Source organism: Meleagris gallopavo, chromosome 1, assembly GCF_000146605.3.
Source record: "Meleagris gallopavo isolate NT-WF06-2002-E0010 breed Aviagen turkey brand Nicholas breeding stock chromosome 1, Turkey_5.1, whole genome shotgun sequence".
NCBI lineage: Eukaryota > Metazoa > Chordata > Aves > Galliformes > Phasianidae > Meleagris > Meleagris gallopavo.
Genome location: NC_015011.2, coordinates 137,185,764 through 137,209,755, shown reverse-complemented (window position 1 = coordinate 137,209,755; position 23,992 = coordinate 137,185,764). Strand labels below are relative to the sequence as shown.

General features: G+C 37.9%; 1 protein-coding gene across 1 annotated transcript in view; it reads left to right on the top strand.

The window, feature by feature from the left end:
- The window catches only part of LOC104917422 (propionyl-CoA carboxylase alpha chain, mitochondrial-like), a 74,064-nt gene extending 61,443 nt beyond the window's left edge, over nt 1–12,621 (top strand). The window contains exon 5 of the mRNA XM_010728632.1: nt 12,514–12,621. Within this exon, the coding sequence (XP_010726934.1) occupies nt 12,514–12,606 (93 nt within the window). The 3' untranslated portion in view covers nt 12,607–12,621. The remainder of the gene's footprint in view (nt 1–12,513) is intronic.
- The last annotated feature ends 11,371 nt before the right edge of the window (nt 12,622–23,992 follow it).

Here is a 23,992-nt window from a genome sequence, read left to right as displayed (position 1 = left end):
AATAATAGTTAAGAACAGTTGACTAGAAGTAATAGTGTAATATTTGAATTGGCACATAAAATTAGTTTCAGAATTAATGATGGTGAGATCTGAATAAGCTTTCTTCCAGGAGCTGAGTAAGCAACAGTGTTACTTGTGCAGCCCAAGTATGACTAAATTGTATGAAATTCAGCAGGGCTGGCTGTAACAACACGCAGTGAACTGGCTGCACGTATTTGTCCAGCAGAATGTGAAATGAATGTTGTGTTGAGGGACATGTTTTAGTGAGAACTATTGGTGATAGGTGGATGGTTGGACTGGGTGATCTTGTAGGTCTTTTCCAACCTTGGTTTCTGTGATTCTGGGAAATAAGTGCATATTTTGTATCTTTCTCAATGTTATCATGTAACCCTTTGCTTTTAGTAAAGTATCTCAGTAGCTTAAGAGTTATTAATCTTTTATCATATGTATGTAAAATTATGGGAACCTTAAACCTGACCTCTGGTATCCACTCACTGGAATCTAAATTGGTTTTTTGGTTAGATATTTCTCTGGACTTGCTCCTCTGCAAGAACCAAATTAGACAAGTGTATTCCTGTAGGTCAATTTGTCTCCAAAAGCAATTGACCCTTGAGTCTTCAAGTATCTTCTTTCAGCAAGACTTAGCCCTAAAGCCATTTAAGCAACAAATATGGATGAATCGAATAATTCCAGCTGTGCTTTATTAATTTTCAACCAGTCTAATTTCTCTTCATAGTTGGTTTCATTCTTCTAAATTTGTTCAACCAAGTACAGTCTTTATGAACGTTATATTTCTTTGAAGGATTGATTTATACACCTTCAGTTCGTTCCTATAGTCTGGCCCCAGTCCAGCAAAGTACTTAAGTGTAGAAGCAGGAAACAAATAATTTTAAAATGTTTTGGTTTAAAATGTATTTATGTAAATTATAGTCTAGACATTCAAATTGTTGCATATCTGTTGCACATTTAAAAATAAGTAATTAAGCATGCTCCTGTATTTCCACTCTTCTGCTGAAGGCTCAGTGTGCATTAAAGTAAAGCACAGCACTAGCAGTGAAGTTTAAGAAAACCTATGACTTTAAAATGCAGGTTTTCTAAAGCTGTTTCTAGACTAGGAGACCTGGGCATAAATCTGAGAGCCTAAGGAGAAGTGCGTGCTCTACTTGCAGCCTGTCTAGGGCATATCAGGGCACAGCTAGGATGTGCCCCTGCTTGTGCTTTTGTTTCCTTTGCAGGGAAGCCCATCTGCGTGTCACAGATGGGCACTGTGGAGTGCCTGGCCAGCTCCCCAGATGATAGAGAGATCCAGGGTCTGTTTTCTTACAGGATAAGGGCTTTCAAACCTTTGTGCTGATTTGGATTACTGTGAAACCGTAGGATGCTACAGAAGGTGATGAAATGATGAAAACTTTGGAGCACTGGAGCAAGAGGCTTCTCAGATACAGTCTCCAGGGATGAGTGTCAGGGCCAGACCCCACAGAATTTCTTGAAGCAGGCAGATTCCATCACTGTTTTTTTGTTGTTGTTACTTCTAGTAATTCCTCAGCTGATGTCAGTGTGCCATCATTTTCTCCACTTTTGACTAGAACATCTCTCATTTGAGGAGGCTGAATTAAATACATTGTGAAGGGTAAGATTTTGTGCACCAAGGAAATTAAATTTTTGTGTGCAGAAATATTTTGCTGAAATATTTCCCATATATTTTTCCAAAGATATTAGTAGCTCTGGAATTCGCATTAAACTGAGATACTGTGAATTTAGAATCTGTCTTTGCTGAAATTCAGGAAAGTGTCTATAGGCATGTACAGACATCCCCCAGTATCAGCACAAGCTGGGAGATGTAATGATAGAGCATAGCCCCACCAAAAGGACTTGGGGTACTGGTGAATGGTAAGCTGGACATGAGCCAGTGATGTGCCCTCACAGCCCAGAAGACCAGCTGTATCCTGGGCTGCATCTAAAGCAGCATGGCCAGCAGGGTGAGGGAGGTGATCCTGCCCCTCTACTCTGTGCTGGCGAGGCCTCACCTGGAGTACTGCATCCAGATGTGGAGTCCTCAGTACAGGAGATACGTGGACTTCTTGGAGCATGTCCAGAGGAGAGCCACAAAAATGATTTAAGGGACGTAGCACCTCTTCTACAAGAATGGGCTCTGGGTTGTTCAGCCTCGAGAAGAGAAGGCTCCAAGGTGACCTGAAAGCAGCTTTTGAGTATCTAAAGTGGGACTGTAAGAAGGAAAGGGTCAGACTCTTTAGCAAGTTCTGCTGTGACAGGACAAGGTGAAATGGTTTCAAACTAAAAAAGGAGAGATTTAGATTGGATATAAGGAAAAAGTTTTTTACAGTGGGGGTGATGAGGCACTGGAACAGGTTGCCCAGAGAAGTGGTGTATGCCCTGTCCCTGGAGACTTTCAGGCTGGAGGTCAGGCTGGATAGGGCTCTGAAGAACCTGATCTAGCTATGGGTCTCCCTGTTCATTGCATGGAGGATGAATCCTTTGTGTTTTCCCTCCAACTGAAATGCTTCTGTGATTCTATGTGGTTACGCTGTGTCTTTCTGAGGATTCAGATTTGAAGGGATTGGTTGTTATTTGATTTAAAATGCATATCTAGATTCTATTCAGATGTGGTATATCCTTTCAAGCAATGTGTAGAGAACAAATGAACACTGATTTCTGTGAAGGAGGAGTTGAAAAGAGGGTGTCAAATTGTGGAAAATAACTATTAGAGCTTGGACAGAAACTGGAGGGGAAAGCAGTGTTTCAGACTGGTATCCTGGAAAGTAACAATGGCTGGAGGTCAGAGAGCTGGCATATTTGGAGACCTTGAGGACTGTTGTATCCTTCTACTTTGCAAAAGAAAGCTGTGTATCAGTGAGCCCTATGCTGTAGGAGAAACTGTGTATACTAGATCTCCGTCCCTGAGGAGGGAGTGGGAGAAGAGAATAAGCTGGTTTTCCTCAGAGCAGAACATCACATTTTTTTCCCTCATGTGAACAACAACCTCAGGGAACCTCCAGATAAAACAATGAATCCAAGAAATCAGGAGGCATACTTTAACCTAGCTACAAGCCCTCTATTTGACAGCATGCTACAATCAGGTTGCAAAGTAGCTGCCTTCTGCACAGGGAGATTAGATTGCTTGGGAAAGAAGTTCATGTGGGAGGTCCTCAAACTCTCTTTGCTTTGGCACTGCTTGTATTTGAGCAAGTTCTCAAAAGCCAACCCAGCAACTGTTCAAATTCTGAGCCCCCTCTATGGCTAAATTTTACAACCCCTTAGTGCTGTTTTACAGTCCCTTTGAGATTATTCTGTTTAATTCTCTGCTTTTACTGATCTCGTCATCAAACCCTCAACCTATACTTATGTGCCATCTACTTGCAGGTCCCTACAGCAAAAGGATTCTGTGCCAAAATAAATTCCTTGTCGCCTTCTCTTGCTACCGCTCGTCCCTCTACCATGTATCATACACACCCTGCCACCCCACTGGCACACTGTCGGCTCTCACTGTGCTCTAATGAGGCTTCACACCCTTTAATGGGAGCTCAGTCATTCTGCCTGGAGCCTGGGAAGCTCTTGATGACGTTGGGCAGCTTCAGCAACACAGCATTATGATAGCAGTGGCAATGTCTTTCCTTCATGTTTTTTTGGGTTTTAGGAATTTGGTCTATGCTGAACTGAGATTCAGAGACATAAACAGAGCTCAGTTAGGCAGAGTCCTGGCAGCTCAATATCGCTTCAATATTAGCCTTACTTTGAGCAGGGAACTTGACTACTTGATTTCCAGGGGTTACTTCCAGCCTAACTGTCCTGTGACTGTGTTGGACATCTCAAACTCTGTCATAAAAAGGTCTTTATCAGTCACAGCAAGAAATAATTAAGAGCAGTGGAGTTACTAAGCAAGAAAGTGATCTTGTAAAACTGAAATAATCACTCAGGCTTCAAGTGCTTTTGTAAATGAAATAATGAAATAGGTGAAGCTTTAACAGTGCAGTTTTCTCTGCTTGCAGTATTATGGGAAATTCGGTATTACCACTGATTTTTTTTTTTTTTCATTTAATTTACTTATTGCATCAACAATTCCAGCAAGAGAAGAATATTCTACATCCTGGGATATGACAAATTTTAAGTGTTTCTTTAACACAATGTTTCTTTTGATTATTATTTTTCTTGTTTGTAATAACAAAAAACCAAAAATGTTGTAGGTTATGAAGTCTTTGTTCCTGGGAAATGTCTGACATTCTGGGAAATGTCTGATAGGAGAACAAAGCCTTTGCCCAAGCATTCATTTCCTTCAACCTGGTGGGGACTTTCTCAAATGTGCAATTTTTTTTTTTTTTTAATCAGTCTATCTGTATTTATTTATTTTTTTATTGAGATCCTCAAATGTAATCTATGACGATATGTTATATAGGCTTCTGATCTGAAGTATTACTTCATCGGTAATGATAACTCTGAAGATGATTTTGGAAAGATTTAGCAAACAGTGTACGTGAAGATTTCACCTTAGTTTGTTTTTCAGTGTTGTGCAATTACTGCACAGACTCCACTATTGCCCTTTACCTATTAATTGAGAATTCTTTTTGTTAGGTTACCTCTAGAAGAGGGACGCAGTGATTTGCAAATAAGAGCAGACATCTGAATTCTTACAAAGCCATAGCCTTGAAACTCAAAGATGATCAGTGGATGTGATACTGAGAAACTGAATTTTATTGCATCACTCGATGCTCCCTTGGTATTGGGGATAAGTACAAGCAGGCAATCAGATATCCCAGGTAAAAGATGGATACAAAACCTTTGGAATACAGTGTAGTTTGCCTTGCTGTGTTTCAGAGTTTTAATAATGATAATAATAATAAGATACTAACATCTGTCCATCAGGGTACCATTATTGTCGTTACTTCTTTCCCTGTGTTTTCAGAAAGAGAACTATAGATTTTGGCAAGTTACTTATTCAGTCTTATTGTTGCCTAATGATTGCTATGGCAATGTCACAGAATTACAGAATTGTAGGGTTTGGAAGGGACCTCTTAAGATCACCTAGTCCAACCCCCTGCTAAAGCAGGTTCTTTGCATTTCAGCTAACTCCTGTGTTGGAATAGATAATGAGAAGTTGATCCCTGTCCATACTGCCCATATTCTCCCTCAGTTGCTGCTTTCCAGTGCTGCAGAGCTGTTTGTTGCAGAGAAGCCTGTCTTTGTGGTCGTGTGGTGCCCTCAGAACATTTCCCATTTCTGTTGTTGTCCTTTTGGAGCTGTGGGGACCAGAACTGTGCTCTGCATTGGAAGTATGGGCAAAGCATAGACTTATACCATAATTTCGTGGTGTTCACTGATGTGTTATCCATTCTCATTATTAATTTTGAATGTTTCCTGTGGCTTTTTGGACCAAAACCAAGCATGAAGGTGACGATCTTATTCAATTATCTGTTACAATTCCAAAATACTGCTTCTGGGTAGAAATGACTGAGGAAGGGAGAACAGAGAACATTGAGGGCAGGGGAAAAAAAAGGGCAAACTTGTGGCAAGGAGGTTTTGCCAGGGAGCTTTGAAGCTGTGTAGCATGCCAGAGCACAGTTATTGATGTCCTGGTATCACCTGTGGCAAATAATGTATATGGTGAAGGTTGATGCTTCCCAAAGGATGAAGGAGCGTAGAGAAATTACAGTTAGAAAGAGTTCTGAAACTTGCCCAGTACACGTGATTTAATTTCTGAAGAATGTGAATGATCTGCTTTAAGTAATTATTAGGTCATTGGTCTTGCTGGGTTTGTGAAAAATTATGTTAGTAATTGTACCACTTCATCCTTTATTTCCAGAAATTGTAGAGAAGGAGAACATAAGGAGAATATAAGAGCTGTGATTATCACACGTAATGTATATTAAAACAAATATTATTATTATTACTTGATTGGCACTGGTATTTGCCAAAATTGTTAAAATGTAAAAGCGTACATATAGCCTATATGATGGGAGTGTGGCCAGTTCCTGAGTCATGAAGCTTTAAAAAAGGTTGAGTAACCTTTACTGTCATACCAGTGTACTTGTATTAAAATCTGCTTTAAAAAGCAAATCAGTTTAACTCAGGGCTGACTCAACACTTGTCCATGGTTTGAATGGAGAAAGTGTAAAGAGAAGGGGAAAATTCAAGGAAGTAAATGATCACAAGATTACAGATTATTGCAGCCTTCTATTTTTTATTATTTTTTGAATTGAGAAGCTGGGGTAAAAAGCATGTATCATCATCACCCTTAACAATTCTTTCATGAAAATGATTCTTTTTTTTCATCCAGGAAGGAAATGAGTCAACTGCTATGCCCTGTAAACCCCTCTGGGACTAATTGTCCACTTGTCAGAGAGAGGTCTGCAATAAAGCTGTATCTACAAACAGCACAGCTCTCCCTTTCTTTAATCTAATGAGATTAGTAATACCCTGTGCTACTCAAAGGGTTAATCAAGGAATGTTAGTTGTCCCCATATCTTATACCATACTTTTTTCCAAGGAGCTTTAAAATTTAATGACAGACAGTATTCAGAATGAATAGCTATAAGGATTCTGTATGTGTCCTAAGATCAAGGCATTGTTTTCAGTTATTGACAGACCTTATAACTTCATATGTAAATCTTAAAAGACAATAAATTGCTCTCTTGAACATGGGAATATGTTCACAGAGCGAAGGCAAAAAGGACATGGAAGAGTGAGAAAGGACTTTGGATCAATCTTGGAGCCATGATCAATATTATCAGATGAAGAATCACAAGGTACTGTATTACCTGCACAGCATCCCCGAGGAGAGCAGAAAATACTACAGTGTGTCAAAAGAAGATAATACTCCTTAAAGGTTAACTGGTTTTATGATTTAAGGTAGTAACAGCAGAAACTAGGGAGAACCAAACTCTTCATAGTAGTGTGAATGTGAATATCTGGAGTAAATGCTGGGCTGGAGTAAATGTCTTTCATGTTAATTCTTCTATTTCAGTCTTCCCTGTGTGTAGTTTTGGATAGCAATATTACTATTTTTGTTTGAGCCTATCATCCACTGCTTTATAACACCTACATTTGTCAGAGGGTTATGGGAGTGCATGAGCATTGTTGGAAGGTGTTCTTTGTAAATACGATAGCAGTGCTGCAGCATTAATACTAAACATTTCCACGTCAAACCCATAATAAAATTATGTAACAAGTAACACAAACATCAGGTATCACTCAATGAAACATTGTTTTTCCATTTTTCTGTTTATGGGAGGAGTTCCTAAGCTGCCTACTGCAATTAAATCTCAGGCATTAAGAGAACATTACTTTTAAAGTTTGTAGTCTGGTATATTTATGAAGGTGCAGTTCTTCTATATGAATTGGTACCTTGTAAGCCATTCGTGCTGTGCTTGGCATCTGTATTTGGACTGTTTGAGTGTAGGTTTTATTTAGTCCTTGGAAAAGGATTCAAGTAACTCACAAGTGCAGGGAGAGGCCAATATCTTAGCATGCTGGAAGGATCCCTTGTAAAGGGGAAGAATAGTACTATTTAAGCCAGTCTTAGAAATCTTGATCATCTCATTCCCTGCCGAGTGTCCTTGTATGAAGCTGAAAAGGTGGACGTGCTCTGAGGAAGAACAGCAAACTGAAGCTCCATTTATTCCGAAGTGTGATCTTAAACTGATAGTGGTTAGGAGTAGAGCAGCACACAAAATCCAGCTCAGTTTCCACCTGTAGTTTACTGCAGTAAGAGGAGGAAATGATGGCACCACTAGTAGAGAGCACTAGGTTGTGATAGAAGTAGATAGATCCCCTAAGTGGAAAGGCTTGCTAGACTGCACATTTCATGAATGTGCAATTCATTGCAGTCTTCAAAGTACAAGAAAGCTTGGTCCCATTTCTAGTCTGCTTGTAGATATGCTATCCAGTGTCCTGACCTTTTTATAAGAGATGGGAAAACATACAAGGAGGCTGCAGAAAGGGCCACTGCTGCTGCATGACTTCTCAGGTTAGGTTTTACTCTTCTGAAACTCTGCGGAACTTCCCTTGAGATTATCTGTGGGCTTGGATTTTATACTATGGAAAGGGAGTGCTGAAGTGAAGGTCTGTTTTCTGTAAAGGTTCCAGAGGAAGATGGAAAATAAGGTGGATAAAGCCAAACTAAACTTCATGTCCTGACAAAATGTAGATTTCATGGAACTCCAAAGATTGGACTGACACAGGTGGATGGTGGAATATTTCAGACACCCTCATATGCACAAAATAATGAGTTACTATCAGCTGAATATAGTATAACTTTAGAGGATAAAATACTGTGTTTTCACCGCCTCAACTGTGGGGGATATATATGTATATATATATGTATGTATAATTGAACCTGCCTGGGGTTACAGGTACCATTCAAAATGTGAGTAGAATTCCCCTCTTAAAATTTGTATTATAAGGCATTCAAAATTTCTGGTAGCTGATGTTAAGCAGGAGGCGTTTGAAGAAGTTCTGCATTTTGAAAAACAAAACTGTGCTAGGAAAACACAGTTTCACTCAAATTTTTGTCAGTAATCTTCTGGAATTATTTTAGATACTTATCAGCGTGTTGTCTGGGTTTGGGATTTTTTGTTGTACATTATCTGATACATGTTGTCTGACATGTCATGTAGACATGCCACCAGTTGAAAAAATTGCAAAGAAGATTATGACAGTCTTTGCATTTTCTGCAACAAATGGTCTCCAGCTTTACTTTCAGCCAATAACAGTAGCATATAGTAGCTGAAGATAGATGTGTTTGGGAAACTTCAGTATGTTACTTCCTGCCAGTGAATATTCATTTTGAGTTGACACGTTGCTTTTTGATTTGTAACCAAAGCAAAAAATTGCTTTTGGTCTATTTCAGTTTCTTTGTTTTGATGCCATTTCTTCCCTGCAGCTGCTGCCATCAAATAGCTTGGAGATAGCCCAAGATAACAGAAGATTTGTGAAAAATACTGAATTCTTGTTATTGTTTAATAATGTCTGTGTCAGGTTAGAATCTCTTTCAATAATATATATATTTTATATTTGTCTGAGCTGCTTTATCCTTCTTCATGTAAAGGTTATTATCGTTTTTATCTAAAAGTGCTCATCCACTGCGGGCTTAATGCAAAGCTGATTGTAACCCACTGCATCTTACAATGAATAGATCATTGATACTCAGCTAAGTGGAAATAATTTTCTATGGCAAAGCAGAAGAATTTAAAGTAATATCACACTAACCTCTGGTAATTTACTGGGATTTACAGATTAAAATGATTGTTTGCGAAATGACTGTGGGATAGCATACACTTAGAGCAGGAAAATCAAACACAGTATGATTGTGTACATTTGCCTGTTTTTACATGCATACATAAGCATGTTGTTTGTGTATACATAGCAGATGCAGTTTTACATACTCTAACCTGTGCGTAAAAATACGTATCGTATTTATGTAACACTCATACCCCTTTGACAGCTTTGAGGCTACAGATGGATTTTTTTTAAGTTGTGATTTCGTTTTTTTCCAGATTAGATTTAGCTTGTTAATATCCAATAAGGAAAAAAAATATATACTTTTAATTCATGTTATGCTAATTAAGATAGTCTGAACCTCAGTCAATTGAACGAACCAGAAAAGTATCAGTTATGCCTAAGATCATGTAATTGATATTGGCTATGTAATTTTACTGTACTCCCAGGTGAACACACAGTGCTGTTTTGTCTTTGTTCAAGTGGCTGGCTTCCTGTGCTTTTTGGTGTAAACCTCTTAGTAAATAATTTGCAATTTATTAGGAAAACAATGGCAGTACATATAATTAGTTATTCTCTTATGTTACCTCTATTTGATTACTTTCCTGCTATCACATGCAATATGAAACCATCTATTATGAGGTATAGAATATGTAAATATCTAACTTAACAAGAGTAACTGGAGACCGGTCCTTTTTCTAAAGAGGTGGAAAATAAAAGAATAATTGTTAACCGTGTCCTTTCATTTTCTTGAAAACATCAATTACATTTACAAATCCCAGAAACACAAGCCCACCAGTGGAACAGAAATAACTCCTTTCAATATGCTTCAAAAAACCTAATCACATCTAACAGCTGAAATTTATTTACAACTGTAATTTGAAACATTAATTATGATAATGTGCTGACTTCTTTTGTAATATGTTTCTCAAAAGCCTGGCAATTTTCTTTTTGGTCTTGGTGTAACATATGTTTTGTGACTTGCAGAATTTCTCTACCTTTCTTTCTTGTTTTTTTGAAAGACACCCAGATGGAAAACTTCTTTTTCTCCTCTGTTTGTTAACTGTTTTCCTCCCTTTCCCCATTATTATTATATATATTTTTTGTACTGGCTGTTAATTCAAGGAGATAGATTTTAGTGCCCACACTGACTCTCAGTGTATTGGTGACTGAATGCAGTGTGTCTATTTTGAACACAGTAAACAGCAGTGATGATTCACTGTACGGTGGTACCACAGCACTTTAGCAGTGTCAGACCAGTAAAAAGGCTGTGTTATATCTTTGTCTTGCTACTACTTTTAGAAAGTGCCTAACTGATACATATATTTTGTTTTATATATAACCCACAGTTTGCTAAATTAGTTTTGAAAGGACTTGCTGGCTTGTTTGGCTGTAAAGACAATTTGCATGAGGAAATACTTACATGGTTTGATTCTTAGTTGTGGAAAATAAGTCTTCACATTACCTGGCTTTACTTAGAAACCTTTAAAGAGAATGACAAAAAGACTCTATTTTTCGTTTCATTTGTGTCATGTTTTTAAGTTGTGTTTTTCTGTGTGATGGGAAGTTTGGCCAAAAAAATGGAATTTTTATTAGGACATGAAAAGGTCTCTAATGACCCTTGAAAGTGGACAAAAGGGTAGCACAATAAGTGACAGAACTCTAACGAGCTTGGAGGGCATTCCAGGAAAAAAGAAATTAAATCCTTTAATTTTTTTCGGCTTGCCATTTTCTGACAGCTTATCAAGTGATTGGGACTTGTTTGTTTTGGCATGAGGTTCATTCATTGTAGGCAGCCGGTACTTTGTTCTTCTTTGTGGTTTCCAAAACCTGATTGTGTTTACCCTAGACTGTGGGAAAAGTGTATATTCCTGTTTCCTTTATAAAAGTAAACGTCAGGTTTTGTATGAAATTTTATTTCCCATATTTTCCATTCCATTAATCATTATTGTTGAAATATGTCAGGCTTTGGCAGATCATCCTTTGTTTTCATATGATTGTACAGATTGCAGTGTCGGTGTGAGACCTGTTAAGTCAAAAAGTGAGCATGTTTTGGCCATAGTAATTATTACTTAATAAAGTGTAGCCGAGGAACTTGCACCATCATTAAAAATGGACTAGAATTTAATTTATTGCTGTTGAACTCCTGTAGGTGAATATCTAGCTATTGCATAGCATTTCCTCGCTTAGTCAAGAGAAGACCAGACTAGAGGGAGTCATGATAATGGCCCTTTGCCTACCTGGAAAGGTAGATGTAAAAGGATACAGAATAATCCTGTCTGTGATGAAGAAAAGGAGAAATAATGTTCTGCAGTTGCAGCACAGAATGATGAAGATGCTGAGAACTGCATAGGGAGACTGTAAAATCTCTGCAATTGGAAGATTTTAAGACTGGGTTAGATGTGCATCATTTCTGAGTGACTTGGTATGTCTGGTTCTACCTGAGGTACCAGACTAAGGAAATTTGCAGCCCTACTGCTAGGATTTGTGGTCTGTGAAATGCTAAAGATCTCAGTGTGGCTCTTTGTTGGCATTTTAATACCCATCATATCAATCTGTTTTTGGATGTATGCGTGTCACTGTGTAAGTGTTAGGTCTGCCTTCCACGACTAAGGCTATGATTCTGGGTCTCTATGTACAGTAACTTAATTGCAATAGGAAAAGGAGAGCAAAAACTTTTTGCATTGAAGAGAGGGATGATTCACAAAAAGAAGGAATTCTTTCTAAGTTTGACATGTACACGTTATGGATAACACTGTGTTGAATCAATAAAAGTTCCTTTCTGTTGTCTCGTGGCCGACTGACAGTAACATTTGAAGGCTGTTTAATAACTTCAACCAACTCCTGAAGACATTTCATAAGGTCATTTTTTCATCATTTTGTAAGTTTGCATTTTAAAAAGAGTTTAAAAAGTCTCTCATTGGCAGATAATAAATATAACACTGTGGGCACCAAGAACACAGAATCAGAAACTTAGAGATGGCAGAAACCATAACATTCATCCCTCTGCAAACCTGAGGTTGTTCTGCATTGTACTTGGTCGTATTTGTTTTCATTGCTCTTCAAAGTAGTTTTTTACTGAGTTGACTGAAACAAAAGCAAGAACTGAAGTACGAGTTAGACTTATGTTACTGAAAATCTCAAAGGAAATGGTTATGTTTAATCTGTTTTATGGATAGATTTTTGTACTCAGTTTTTATTACTTTACAGTGATAGAATGCAAATAAAATAGAATTTTTGAGGAGCTTCTAATCAGTTTTTACGATGTTTCTTTTTTTTCCCCAGAGGCTTTCTCGGGATGCATCTGGAAAGACAAGCATTCAATTTCTAGGCACAGTGGTAAGTACAGATAACTATTGTCAAGAGTTATGTTGGTAGAGTATCATGTAAACAGAAGATAAGTGAATAGCACTGGCAACGTGTTTAAGATTGCGTTTGTGAAGGTTGGCATTATGTATAAACATTCTGAGCCTACACCTCAATTTAGGCAGATTTTTAAAGATATCTTCCGAGGCATGATGCACAGTATCTGCACTGCACATTTCAATTGATTCAAGTTTGCCTCTGATTCATTTACAGTGGATTTAAAAGTAGCTGAATATATACTTGTAAGCTTATTGCAAGATACTCATGTTTGATCCACATCACGATCAAAATCACTCTTCCTACCTCTGTGGCTTCACTATATCATGCACCCTCACATCCCAAAGGCATGTCTGTAACTGTCTTATACAAAGACTACTTAGTGATGCAAAGTACTATGTCCTTTACTAACTCTAAACAAATGTGCTCCTAGTTGTTCTTTTTTTTTTCTTTTTTCTTTTCTGAGGAGAGTTTCACAAAAATTCCTCAGTAAAATAGATTTATCACTTGCTGTTATGTGGAAGAGAAATAAAGGTATTAGGTAATGGAGCTTATAAACATATATGTGATTGAAGCAGCATCCAGTTCTGTAATTTGCATGATTAATATGCTGTCATTGAATTTTAAAGTTCCTTAGGTACCTAAAGATAGTTCTAAAAATTAAATAAAATTATCCTCTAAGTATATATATATATAAATAAAAGTATCCTCTAAAGTAAGTTGTCTTGATTACTGCCAATAGGCTTCCCAGTAGTGGCTCTGACAGTGAAAAGCCCAGGAACAAAATTTTCTCCTTAGAAGTTAGTCCTGGCATCTTCATGCACTATAAGTTTTGAACAAATACAGGTTAAGATTGAATATGATAATGCTTTCATTCTGCTTATCATTGATTCTTCTACAAGTCCTGTGAAGCCATTTTTGGGGACGTATAATGTGGCAAGAGTAAACTCGAGACAACATATTTACTTGCGTGTTTTATACAGATGAAGTATACTTCTAATGTTTTTTGTTTTTTTGAGTACGTATATTGATGCACATACACTTATTTGTGTCTTATTCAATATCAAGCAGAGCATCAATTACAAATAAAACATAAAAGGTAAGTTTTGCATAAACAAGATTGTTGCTGGCTGACTGATCTGGTAGGCTTGGGTGAGAAGAAAATAATTATTCCCAAGTAGGTAAGATACAAACATACTGCATCTTCGTAAGAAGATACTGAAAAGAGTGTAATTGAACACCAAAAGTGGTGCTGTAGCACTGGGAAAATTCTGATGAGATGTTTGTTAGTGGCATTAAAAATAAAATATGTTGTTAAGTGAGACTTAAAAACATTTTGTATTCATATGTTAAAAAGTGACTTGGAGTTGTGCTTATGGACTATAACTCTTGTGCTGGATGTGTCGTACAACAGGAAAGAAAAGGACAGAAGAGAGTACAGTTTTGATTTGCTTTTGACTTTATAAAATTAAAGATGAAACAGTTGGTGGATTATAATATTTGTCAGGTCTTACTGACTAGCCCATGTCATACTTATCGGATCCTTCTAATTTTGTGAAATCAAGTGTATGATTATAATTAAAATTCTTAAAGAAACTAAAAAAACCCACCACTTTATACTACTCTGTCCAAGATTTCTGATTTAATATAAGCTATGTGTATGTCCTGCTGATCATACCCAAAGAGAGAACTTCAGTGAGCAGGATAGACATGCAGTAGTAAAGTCTGTCTCCTAGGTTTTGCTCTGATATCAATTTTCCCGCAGAATCCAAGCCAGAATCATCACCTGAGTACATATCAGATCTTCTAGCCTAGTCCTTTTCCTTCTCCTTCCCCTTGAGTCCCTTTCCTTTCTGTAATTTGTCCTTTTCACCTTTAACGTCCTTGCGCTCTTCTGTTTTCAACATAAACCTCTCAGCCCTTGTGATGAGTGGGAAGTAATGGTTTTCCTTACAATGACAATCTCTACAAATTGCCCACACATATGTATCTATCCAATCTATTTGTGCACCTGCATGTATATGTCTACATATGCACAAATGTAAATGTTCTGTCAAATGAAAGATATTACCCTGAACAAAAGTTTTAGAACTACATTTTGGGATCTCCATTATATATTTCTTACTAAACATTTACTAACATAGAAGTGCAGTCAAAATAGAGAAAGGAATATTTAGCAGCAAGAAACTCTGTTTTCTTGTTATTATCATAATGTATTGCCATCTACATAGTAAACTGTTTATAAAGTTATTGCTCTGGTCACTTTTTTCATAGTGGGAAACACTAAGGATAGCTGTGAGCATTGAGTTACTTTTGTGATGGGACAAATTTGATGGCACTGGTGTGAGGTTAGTGTATGCACCAGCTGATCAGGAGCACAGCTACTTAGCAGGTCAAGAGACTTTCAGCTTAGATAAATGGTTTCACTTGGTTTTTTGACATTGATCTGTAGAAACAGTTCTGCTGCTGGTTTTTGATGAAACACAAGCCTCTGCTTTGGGAATCCAGCTGACATTCTGAAAAGAAGTGAAACATTTGTTTGTCTATTAGAAGCATCGTTGGTCTTTCATGTGGCTAGGTGAAAGACAAAAAAAAAAGAACCCTACATTGCTGCAGAAAAATGACAGTTTAATATGAATTCTGCTGCATAACATAGGGCAAACGCAGACAGTAGGGTAAATGTGTTTGTGTTAATGTGGCAGCATATTTCTGCTGTTTTACTGATCTTTTTCTGATTATTCATGCCTCTGTCAGCTGAACTTCAGCAATAAAATAAATCTGGGCAGGCAGCCTTTAACACAAAGAGAGCTGCAAGTATACAGAAAACTGCAGATTTTTATGGAAGCATTAAACTTATTTTAGAGTATGTGTAATGTCCTCTGTGCAGAATTTCAAGAAAAGAAATGCTTTCTTGTGCACAGATAGTGAGTTGCCTGGCTCCATCACATACACTCCATCAGTGTCACCTTTGGGCTGAAGACTATGCTTGGCAACAGTGTTCTGGTGGCCCAGTGGAACACTTCCTTCAAAAGAAAGAGTCCCAGATAGTGATAAATGCTTCTCAGTATCCTCTGCTCGTGATGTTTTTTTTTGTTTTTTTTTTTTTCCTTCTCACTTTCTGTTCTTTAACATCAGAGCATCAATGTAGAACATTACAACATTCCTGTGAAAGAACATATATGGGACAGATGTTAGTCATGTTTCTGAGTATGTTCATAGAATCATAGAATCACCTATGTTGGAAAAGACCTCCAAGATCATCCAATCCAACCATTCACCTACCACCAATATTTTCCTCACTAAACCACCAATATTTTCCTCACTAAACCACGTCACTCAATACAACAGTGTTACTTGACCATGCTCTTCAGTGGTGAAGGTGGTGCAAGAACCCATGTAGAATGAAATCTAACTGTTTTGGCCTAGTAATCATGCCATTTTTAGGTACTTCCAAGTTCCATAACACATTTTCTTGGTCCAGCCTTCTCACTGGAGGTTTTTCCATTGCTTCAGTCTCATTCCTGATGGTTTGGTGTTTTTTGCCATATTTGATTTATGAAACATCAGAAGTTTTGCTGTGGAAATTTATGCTGTCATATGATTAATATCAGCCTGTTAATACTGTGCTTAAAATTTTCTGGACCTGCTAACTATTTAGTGATTTACCCCATCCTACTCCTGCTGGGTCTGCAACTTTATTTTGAGAACTCTATTTTGGAAAATTAGTCCTGGTCAATCCCAGGCTATGTTTTTTAGCATTGTTAACATACATTCTAGTACAGTAATAATCATTGAATATTAATGACTTTTTGATTGTACTTGAACTGCTTCCAGATAAATTAGCAGAAGGATGCTTCATAAACAATCAGGGTTAGGTATGTTGCCCATATAGAAATGTTTCAGGCATTTTCTAAAATGTTTGCCTTTGCTTCCTGGGTTATTGCACATTCATCATTTATACATCTAGAGTTACCTAGGAGCTACAGTTTAGGTAATTCTCATTGCTGATTCCCTTTCCCACTCTCACAACTGCTATGACTTGTCTGCTCTTGCTTCAACAGTAAGCTTCCAAATTCTCTGTCCCATTACTGAGTCTTACAAATTGTCCTGGAACTTTCAGTCTTTATATAATCTCATCAGCTTTGAGACAGTTTCATCCTTTTTTCTTTCTCTTTTACAACAGTGCAGAAGGTGTCACTAGGGAAAATGGACAGGTGCTTCTGGATGCATTAACTTCTGAAATTTCCTTTTGAACACAGACAGGAAGAATCCTGAGACTGGCTGGAAACTTCTGCAGTGTTCTGCAGAAAGTGGATATTTCATGCAGCAAGCATGGATTCAGCTTAGGTGATACTTAGGTTCATCCTTAGGTCTGGGAAGTGAAAATTATTCCAACTCATGTGATGTGGATGATAATGTGGATGGTACAGCTACACATGTCCTTCTCATTTTAATTCTGTTATATATTTGTATGTTTTAAAGCATGAAGTATAGAGGATATGTCAAAGCTGTCAGTCGGAAGCAAATTCTCAAAGGGACCTAGAAGATTTAGAAATACCACACTTACCAAATGCCATGTCATAACTTAGATTGTCTTGGGATTCTTACTTTGGATTCCATTGGAAGGAGAAATAAAGAGTGCTTGGAGTTATTTCTGAATTTTGCTTCCATGACTTAAATCAGAAGTTTATATGTATTTCAGTCACGTGGATCCTGTGTGCCCCAATGCGGATGCAGTCCTAGGTTGCAGAATGGCTAGAAGTGGGTTTTTTACATAGATGTTCTAAATGGTTTTCATTTTATTTATTCATTTTTACTCTTGGCTTTTCCTTCTGTTTTCAATTAAAGTTTTAATTTGCAGAGGAAATGTGTGATCACATCAGAGACAGGTGAGAATTCCCTAGGATGTCGTTCATGTGAGTGAGTTGTACAGTGTATGTGCTGTCTGTAGTACAGCATTCTTTGCATATAACAAATTATGCACCTTATACCTCACCATATCCCTCAGAAACAAGCAAATGGAAAAATAAGGGTTTCCGAGTTTTCCATACGTCCTTTGACAATTTTCTTTCTCAATCAGTCTGGTAATGCTTTAAGGACAAGGATTGAGCTTGGCTGATTAACCTGTTTGTGACTTCTTGGAACACAAGTTGACAGGTTATCTGAGTGTAACTCAAGTGATTCCCTTTGGTGGACAAAGATTTACTGATGTTGCAAAAAATTATTAGTTGCTTTGTCTGACAAAAATGTATTTGTTTTTTAACTGTATGAAGACTGTTACATCATAGTGAAGACGTAGTGCATTTTTCTGAAGTTGTCTACTGACAAATAATAAACATATATGTAGCCCATGTTTTTAAAAAGCTTTTTGATAGCTGAAGCTTTGGCATATACCCAAGAACTGTTTAGGAGGTATTAATTTATATGGCTATGAAGCTTAACCAGGGATCTTAATGAAAGAAAGTCATGATGAAGTTAGTAAAGCTAATTTAAATCTCTGAAAGTACGTTTTAAATTAAGTTTTTATTGATAATAAATATACTGTGTTTCTCATTAGTCTTCTAGGCTCCATTGGTAATATCAGTAAAATAAGCATGCTTAACAAAGATTTAACATTAAAAATGCTATTAATGTGACCCTTGGTACACCAGCACAATTAGATTTCAAAGTGAGCATTTAGGATGTAACAGCGATTAATGACAACCATCGAAAACAATTTTGAACTCCATCAGTTTAACTCAGGAGGGTAAACTTAATATGATAATTTATCTAGTTGAATTGTATCAGCTTAGCAGGAAAGTATGCAAATATGTGACCCTTACCTAGAATCTAAATGGATGCTGCTCTGATAGATTTATCAGTTCCATTAAAGAACTTTAGGGAACTTTGGAATTTCAGCAATTGTTCCCTCGGAGGCTGAAAACCAAACCTGATCTCATACTGGGACCATTCTGGTCTGCATATTTCCATAATTTGCCTTTGCTACTAATATGACAGCAAGACACAAATAACTGTTTCTAATAATATCAAATGGAGTTGTGGAGGACAGCATTTTAATGTAGTAAAAGACCTCCCTGTGGGGTTGTTATTGCTGCTATAGAACAGCAGTTCCACAGTTGCAACAATAGTCTCTTAATTGATTCGTTTAATTAGCAAGAGATGAAGCTTGTGCTGCGTCTTGTCATCTGTTATCATGGGGGTGGCTACAGGGAGAATCTTTGCATTTGTCACTCTTTACATACGGGTTTAAGTAGAGTAAAAGGAAACTTCCAAACGCATTGCAGCTGTAGAGGTGGGCTTTAATCAGAATGTTTTCTCTGTGTGCTTCCACAGAGGTTGTCAATGTGTGGTCGTGGCTGGCTCAAGAGCTGCAGTCTGTCTCTGCGATAGACTTTATGACAAAGCATTGTTTTACTGGGGAAAATCTTAATGCAGATACGTTTGGCATTTCTAACCTAAATATGCAAATCTAAGTATTATAGGAATGGTGGATTATTTGGGGCATCGGTGTTGTAACAGTTGACTAGATTTACTTGGAAGAAATAGGGTCAGATTAGTGAAACTGGCCATCTGGCTTGTGATTGCTTTTTAGTGGCATTTTTGTTTCCAGTCTGGATAAACAATGAGTTACAGGACCACATGGTCCATGGTAGGAAGCATGTGTAAAAGAGGGACATTCTTTGTGGCTGGTTTTCCCTGGAGTAGTTATGCATACAGATACAGTGCTGTGCTTGCTTTTGGCAGATGAAGTCATTTTTTATTCGGATCTATTTTATTTAAACTTCAGGGGTATGTAAACAAATATATTTTAAAGCTATGTAAATATATCAGAGCTTTGGTTTCATTTTCCTCCTCTCGTTGGCTTAGTTTTATCTTCTGTTCAAGGTTATTCTTCCTTATGGAAGGAAATATTTCTAGAGGAGGACAAACTTCTTGTTAAATGCTAATTAAGAAAATGAAGGTTACATTGGCATGCTTCCATTGTCATAGCACTGACCTAAGATAAAGGATCTCTTATTAATCTGAAATAAATTAGTCAGAGGGAGAAGCAAGTGATTCTGTGCATGTAAAACACTCAAAGTGTCTATTCCTGCTCTGTTTTTAAATGCCCGTACTTCTATTTTGTTGCTGTTACTTGTTAGTTTGTTTTTGTTTTTCCATCGGTGTATTGGCTGTGCCATTGAATTTTGGAGTGTGCTGCTGCTGTCAATCATTGTACCATAGGGGCAATGTGCTGTTACAAAAGGTTTAGGGTTTTGGTTTTTGTTTTTCCTTTTTTTTTTTAATTTTCCTTTTTTTTTTTTTTACAATTTAAACAGAGATTTCACCCACTTATCACTAAAGATCCCATGGTAATTTCCACAAGGTTCTGAGATTGCTTCACATTCTGAGAGTCTTGGCCAAAGTCCACTTTGTGTAATTACCTTCTGTCTACATAAATCCCTAATGCAATTTTAGATGTGTTTGGTATTTTTCACTTCCTGTCCTAAATAGAGAAAATATTGCCACACGCTGCTCATAATTACTGTGGGTTGCATCCTAAGATCAAATAAAGAGATTCCTGTAAATTGTCTTTGTCAATTTTGTTTTCCCATTGTTAAAGCACCGGAATACATGACAAAAGATGAGTAAACAGTAGGGTGTGTAATTAAATTCACAAACTGATGTAATAACTGTTTTTGGTTTGTGGGTTTTTTTGTTTTTTTTTTTCTGTTCTGTTACATTTTGGCTGTCTGTGAGATAAAATATTTCTACTGATAGGACTATTACTGAGGGAAAAGGTCAACTTTGAGGCCATATCAGAGGTCAAATTTAACACACTGCCATACACTTTGAAGCAGGTAGGATGCTGGTATGGGACTTTAGATGCCACCATCGTACAATGAGTTGTCTTTTCCTTATGTTCCACACTGTTGAACATAAGGACTGAACCTACTGCCTTTTATCTCTTACCTTAACTAAAATTGATTTCATTTCCTCGTTCTGGATACCTGTTGTGGAATCCAGAATGTGTTCAATGCTGTCTTTAAAGTTATCTGTTTCTGCTGTTCTATATTGTCTCTTTTGACAGAATTTATTGCTTTACACACGAAGTCCAATCCTCCTGTCTTCCTCAAAAAAGCTTATATTACTTTATTTTATGCTATACCCAAATGTCCTTCATTCTGATATTTCATCTGTTCTTTCTTGTCATCCTTTCTCTGATTTTATTCTGCCATATTTGTCTCCTTCAGCTTTTCTTAGATTGCTTCTCTTGTGCATTTCTTGTGTCAAGGTTATTAGGAGTAGTTATCTATTTTTGCTAGAGATATACAGGTTGGCTTGAGAAGGGAGTTACTGCTGTTAATCTGATATTAATTTTTATGTTGTGTAAGCAGCATTTAGGGGAAGCATGAGAATAAGAATAAACTACAGAAAAACTGCTATGTATCAGCAGGTTGTATAGCTCAACTGAACATGTCTACAGCTGGAACACCAGAGACTCTTGTTTCTTGTGAGGCAAAGACATCCTTTGCCCCTGTCATGTATCTGATTGTATAGGGGTACAGTTTAGTAAAATACGATATTAGTCTTCAATAGATGTTTTGTAGCTCTGCACATTTTTCCCAGTGTTCACTGTAGTTTATATCTAAATAACAAGGGAACTGAATATACCAAGTAGAGACACTTTGGTTCACTTTTAATGAAACCGAAGTTTCACAGAAATTCTCTTCTGTGCCAAGTACACTGAGAATTACATAAAATCTCATGCATATCTGCTTTTCTGAAGGACAGCAACTCCCACTGCTGCAGACATGCTTACTGATAGCAACAGGCAGTCTACATCTTCATTTCATTCATGCCATTTGATATTTATAGCCCTTGCCCATAGTGAGGCGAAAGAAGGTGAAGGGCAGAGCAGTTGTAGGAAATATCATGCTTGTGTGACCATCTCCCAAACACCAGTCTTGTGTCTTGGAGAGGTGCCATGTTGGCAGGGTTCACAGGAAGTATTAGCATAGCAAATTGTGTTATGAGCAGCAGAACCACAACAAGGTTCTTCCTGCATCTGATGATAATTGTTTGATTGGGGGGAGGGAAGGGAAAAAAGGGAGGTCAGGGCGATGCAGATGAAAAGGAAAGGCCTGCACTATTGTAAGAACAGTGAAAACAAAATGTCCCTGTGCCAAAGAGCTTCAGCGTATGTGGCACAGCAGAGCTGAATGAGACACGGGAATATTCCATCATGCCCCGAAGTCTGTTGGGTAGGAAAGATGTGGTGATCTCCTGTGTTTCCGCTGCTAACTCGTTTTCCTCCTTGCTTCAGGGTAATTTCTCCTGAAATGCCCTCAGAACCAACTCTCAATTTCTTTGATGTCAGTCTTCACATGAGGAAAAACAAAGATGTTTGAGTTTTAAACTACTTATGTTAGTGTTCTGTTACCAGTCTTTGGGTGTTCCTTGTTTTTTTTTCAGTGAGGGTTTTGTGTTATTTTGTTTTTTTTTTTCCTCCCATAATCTTCTAAGGTCCAAGCCCACTGTTATCATTTAACAAATACTCAGTGAGGAGAACAACCCAATGTGGTCACTGAACCAAAGCCAGATCTGGACACAGCATCAGGGAGATCACAACTACGTCCTGGAAGGCATCTCTCCCACAGCCTGTTTTTTGACACATTGACTCAGAAAAGGAGTATTTGAAGGTGGGAATATCCTATTTTATGGCATGAAGTGGTGGCTTTTGTGGAGCACAAACTGTAGTAGTGCTTCCTGTAAAGCAAACGTTACGTCAGGGAAGTTGAGCAACATCTGAGATGCAAAAGAGGCAGCGTTTATCCATGCTTAGTATTTTTCTTACCGTGTTGCAGGCAAGATTAGAATCCAGAACAATAGTGTTTCCTAACTTATCTTAAGTAGCTAAATAGAAGTGTGGTGTTACTTGTGAACTAACTGTACAAATGTACTCATGCTGTTGGAGAGCCCAGAGTGGCATTTCAGTGAGCCGAAGAATGTTTGAGGCTGTAAGGGACCCACTTGTTCAAAGCAGGGTTGACTAGAGCAGGGTGATCAGGGCCGTGTCCAGTTGGCTTTTGAGTATCTCTGAGGTGTCCCCTAAGGTGTTACAGGGCAGTGATGCAGAGGTAATGTAGACAGAGAAAATCAGGACTAGCAATTCCAGGTTTGAATCATTCTTTACAGTAGCTTGAGTGTCCATTCTCAGGAATATCCAGGTGAAGAGAGGTCAGAAATTCCATGTCTAATCTAAAGAAGGCTGCACATTTGTGATGGAAACATAAGCATGTAGCAGAGTGCACTGGTAGTATTATAAGGCTTTGAGACTCAAGAGAGCTCTGGCAGGTTGGTGCCTCTTAACCCACCAGAGTCCTGCTAGAAGGATGAAGCCATAGGGAGGGTTAAGAAGAGGTTATCAGAAGAGATGAACTGGATTCTCAGATGGTCTTCCTTCACCCTGAATGAATACAGATTTTAATAGGAACATTTCTAGGGTATGCAGGAAACAGAAAGTTGGAGGCAAAGTGTCAGCCAAAGGGAATATGTTTTTTTTTTTTTCCCTCTGTAAATGCTTTATAATGTTAAAAGTAAGTGCCTATTTTCTGTGGATGTGTGTAAGGTCACCACTTTTCCTCTGGATGGTAGATAAATTTTCAAAGGAAAAAAAGTGCATAGCTTAGACAATCTCTTAGGTTCATGCCTCAAAAACATGAGGGTTCACAGAGAAGGTAAGAAGTAGAAAAATAGCATCAAAGCCATCTGATTATTTTCCCTGCCTGGTCTGATTGGTCAGTGGTTTGTTCTTTCCTCATTTAGTTACAGAGGTTTTTTTTATTACTAGGATTACTGGCTCGTTTCCATGAAGGTTTCCCTACATTGTTATTTGCTCCGTTCCAGAAGCAGCTCTGCTTATGGCAAACAATGTCTTTTACACTTCTCATTTTCTTTTAACTCTGATCCTAGGGCACTTGTTGAGAGGCAGAAGGAATCAAAAGTTCCCTGGCATTGGGAGGGGAGTTCTCACAAGCACACCGTGGAATGACCCACTCTCAGTGGGTCCCTCTGGTGAACTGAGGGCCAGCTCTGAGGAAGCTCTTCCAACGCTGTGCCAGCTCTGAAAGTGTTTTAAAACCTGTGTGGTGTTTCAGTTTTTGTCACATTGCAGGTGGCACAAGTTGGCCTCCAAACGATGTTCAGCATTGTGGGATTGCTGGGAGGCCCCTCCAGCTGCAGATAAACAAACTGCAGTAACACTGCTGAGTTTTTAATTCCTGTCTCTTTTTGCGGTTCAGTCCATTGCCAGAAATACACTGGAACTGGATTGAGCAACACGAAGGATGTACTGTCTTATCTGAAATGCCTCATCTGAAAAAGCGTTGTTCATGCTGACAGATGGTATTGCGTTGTC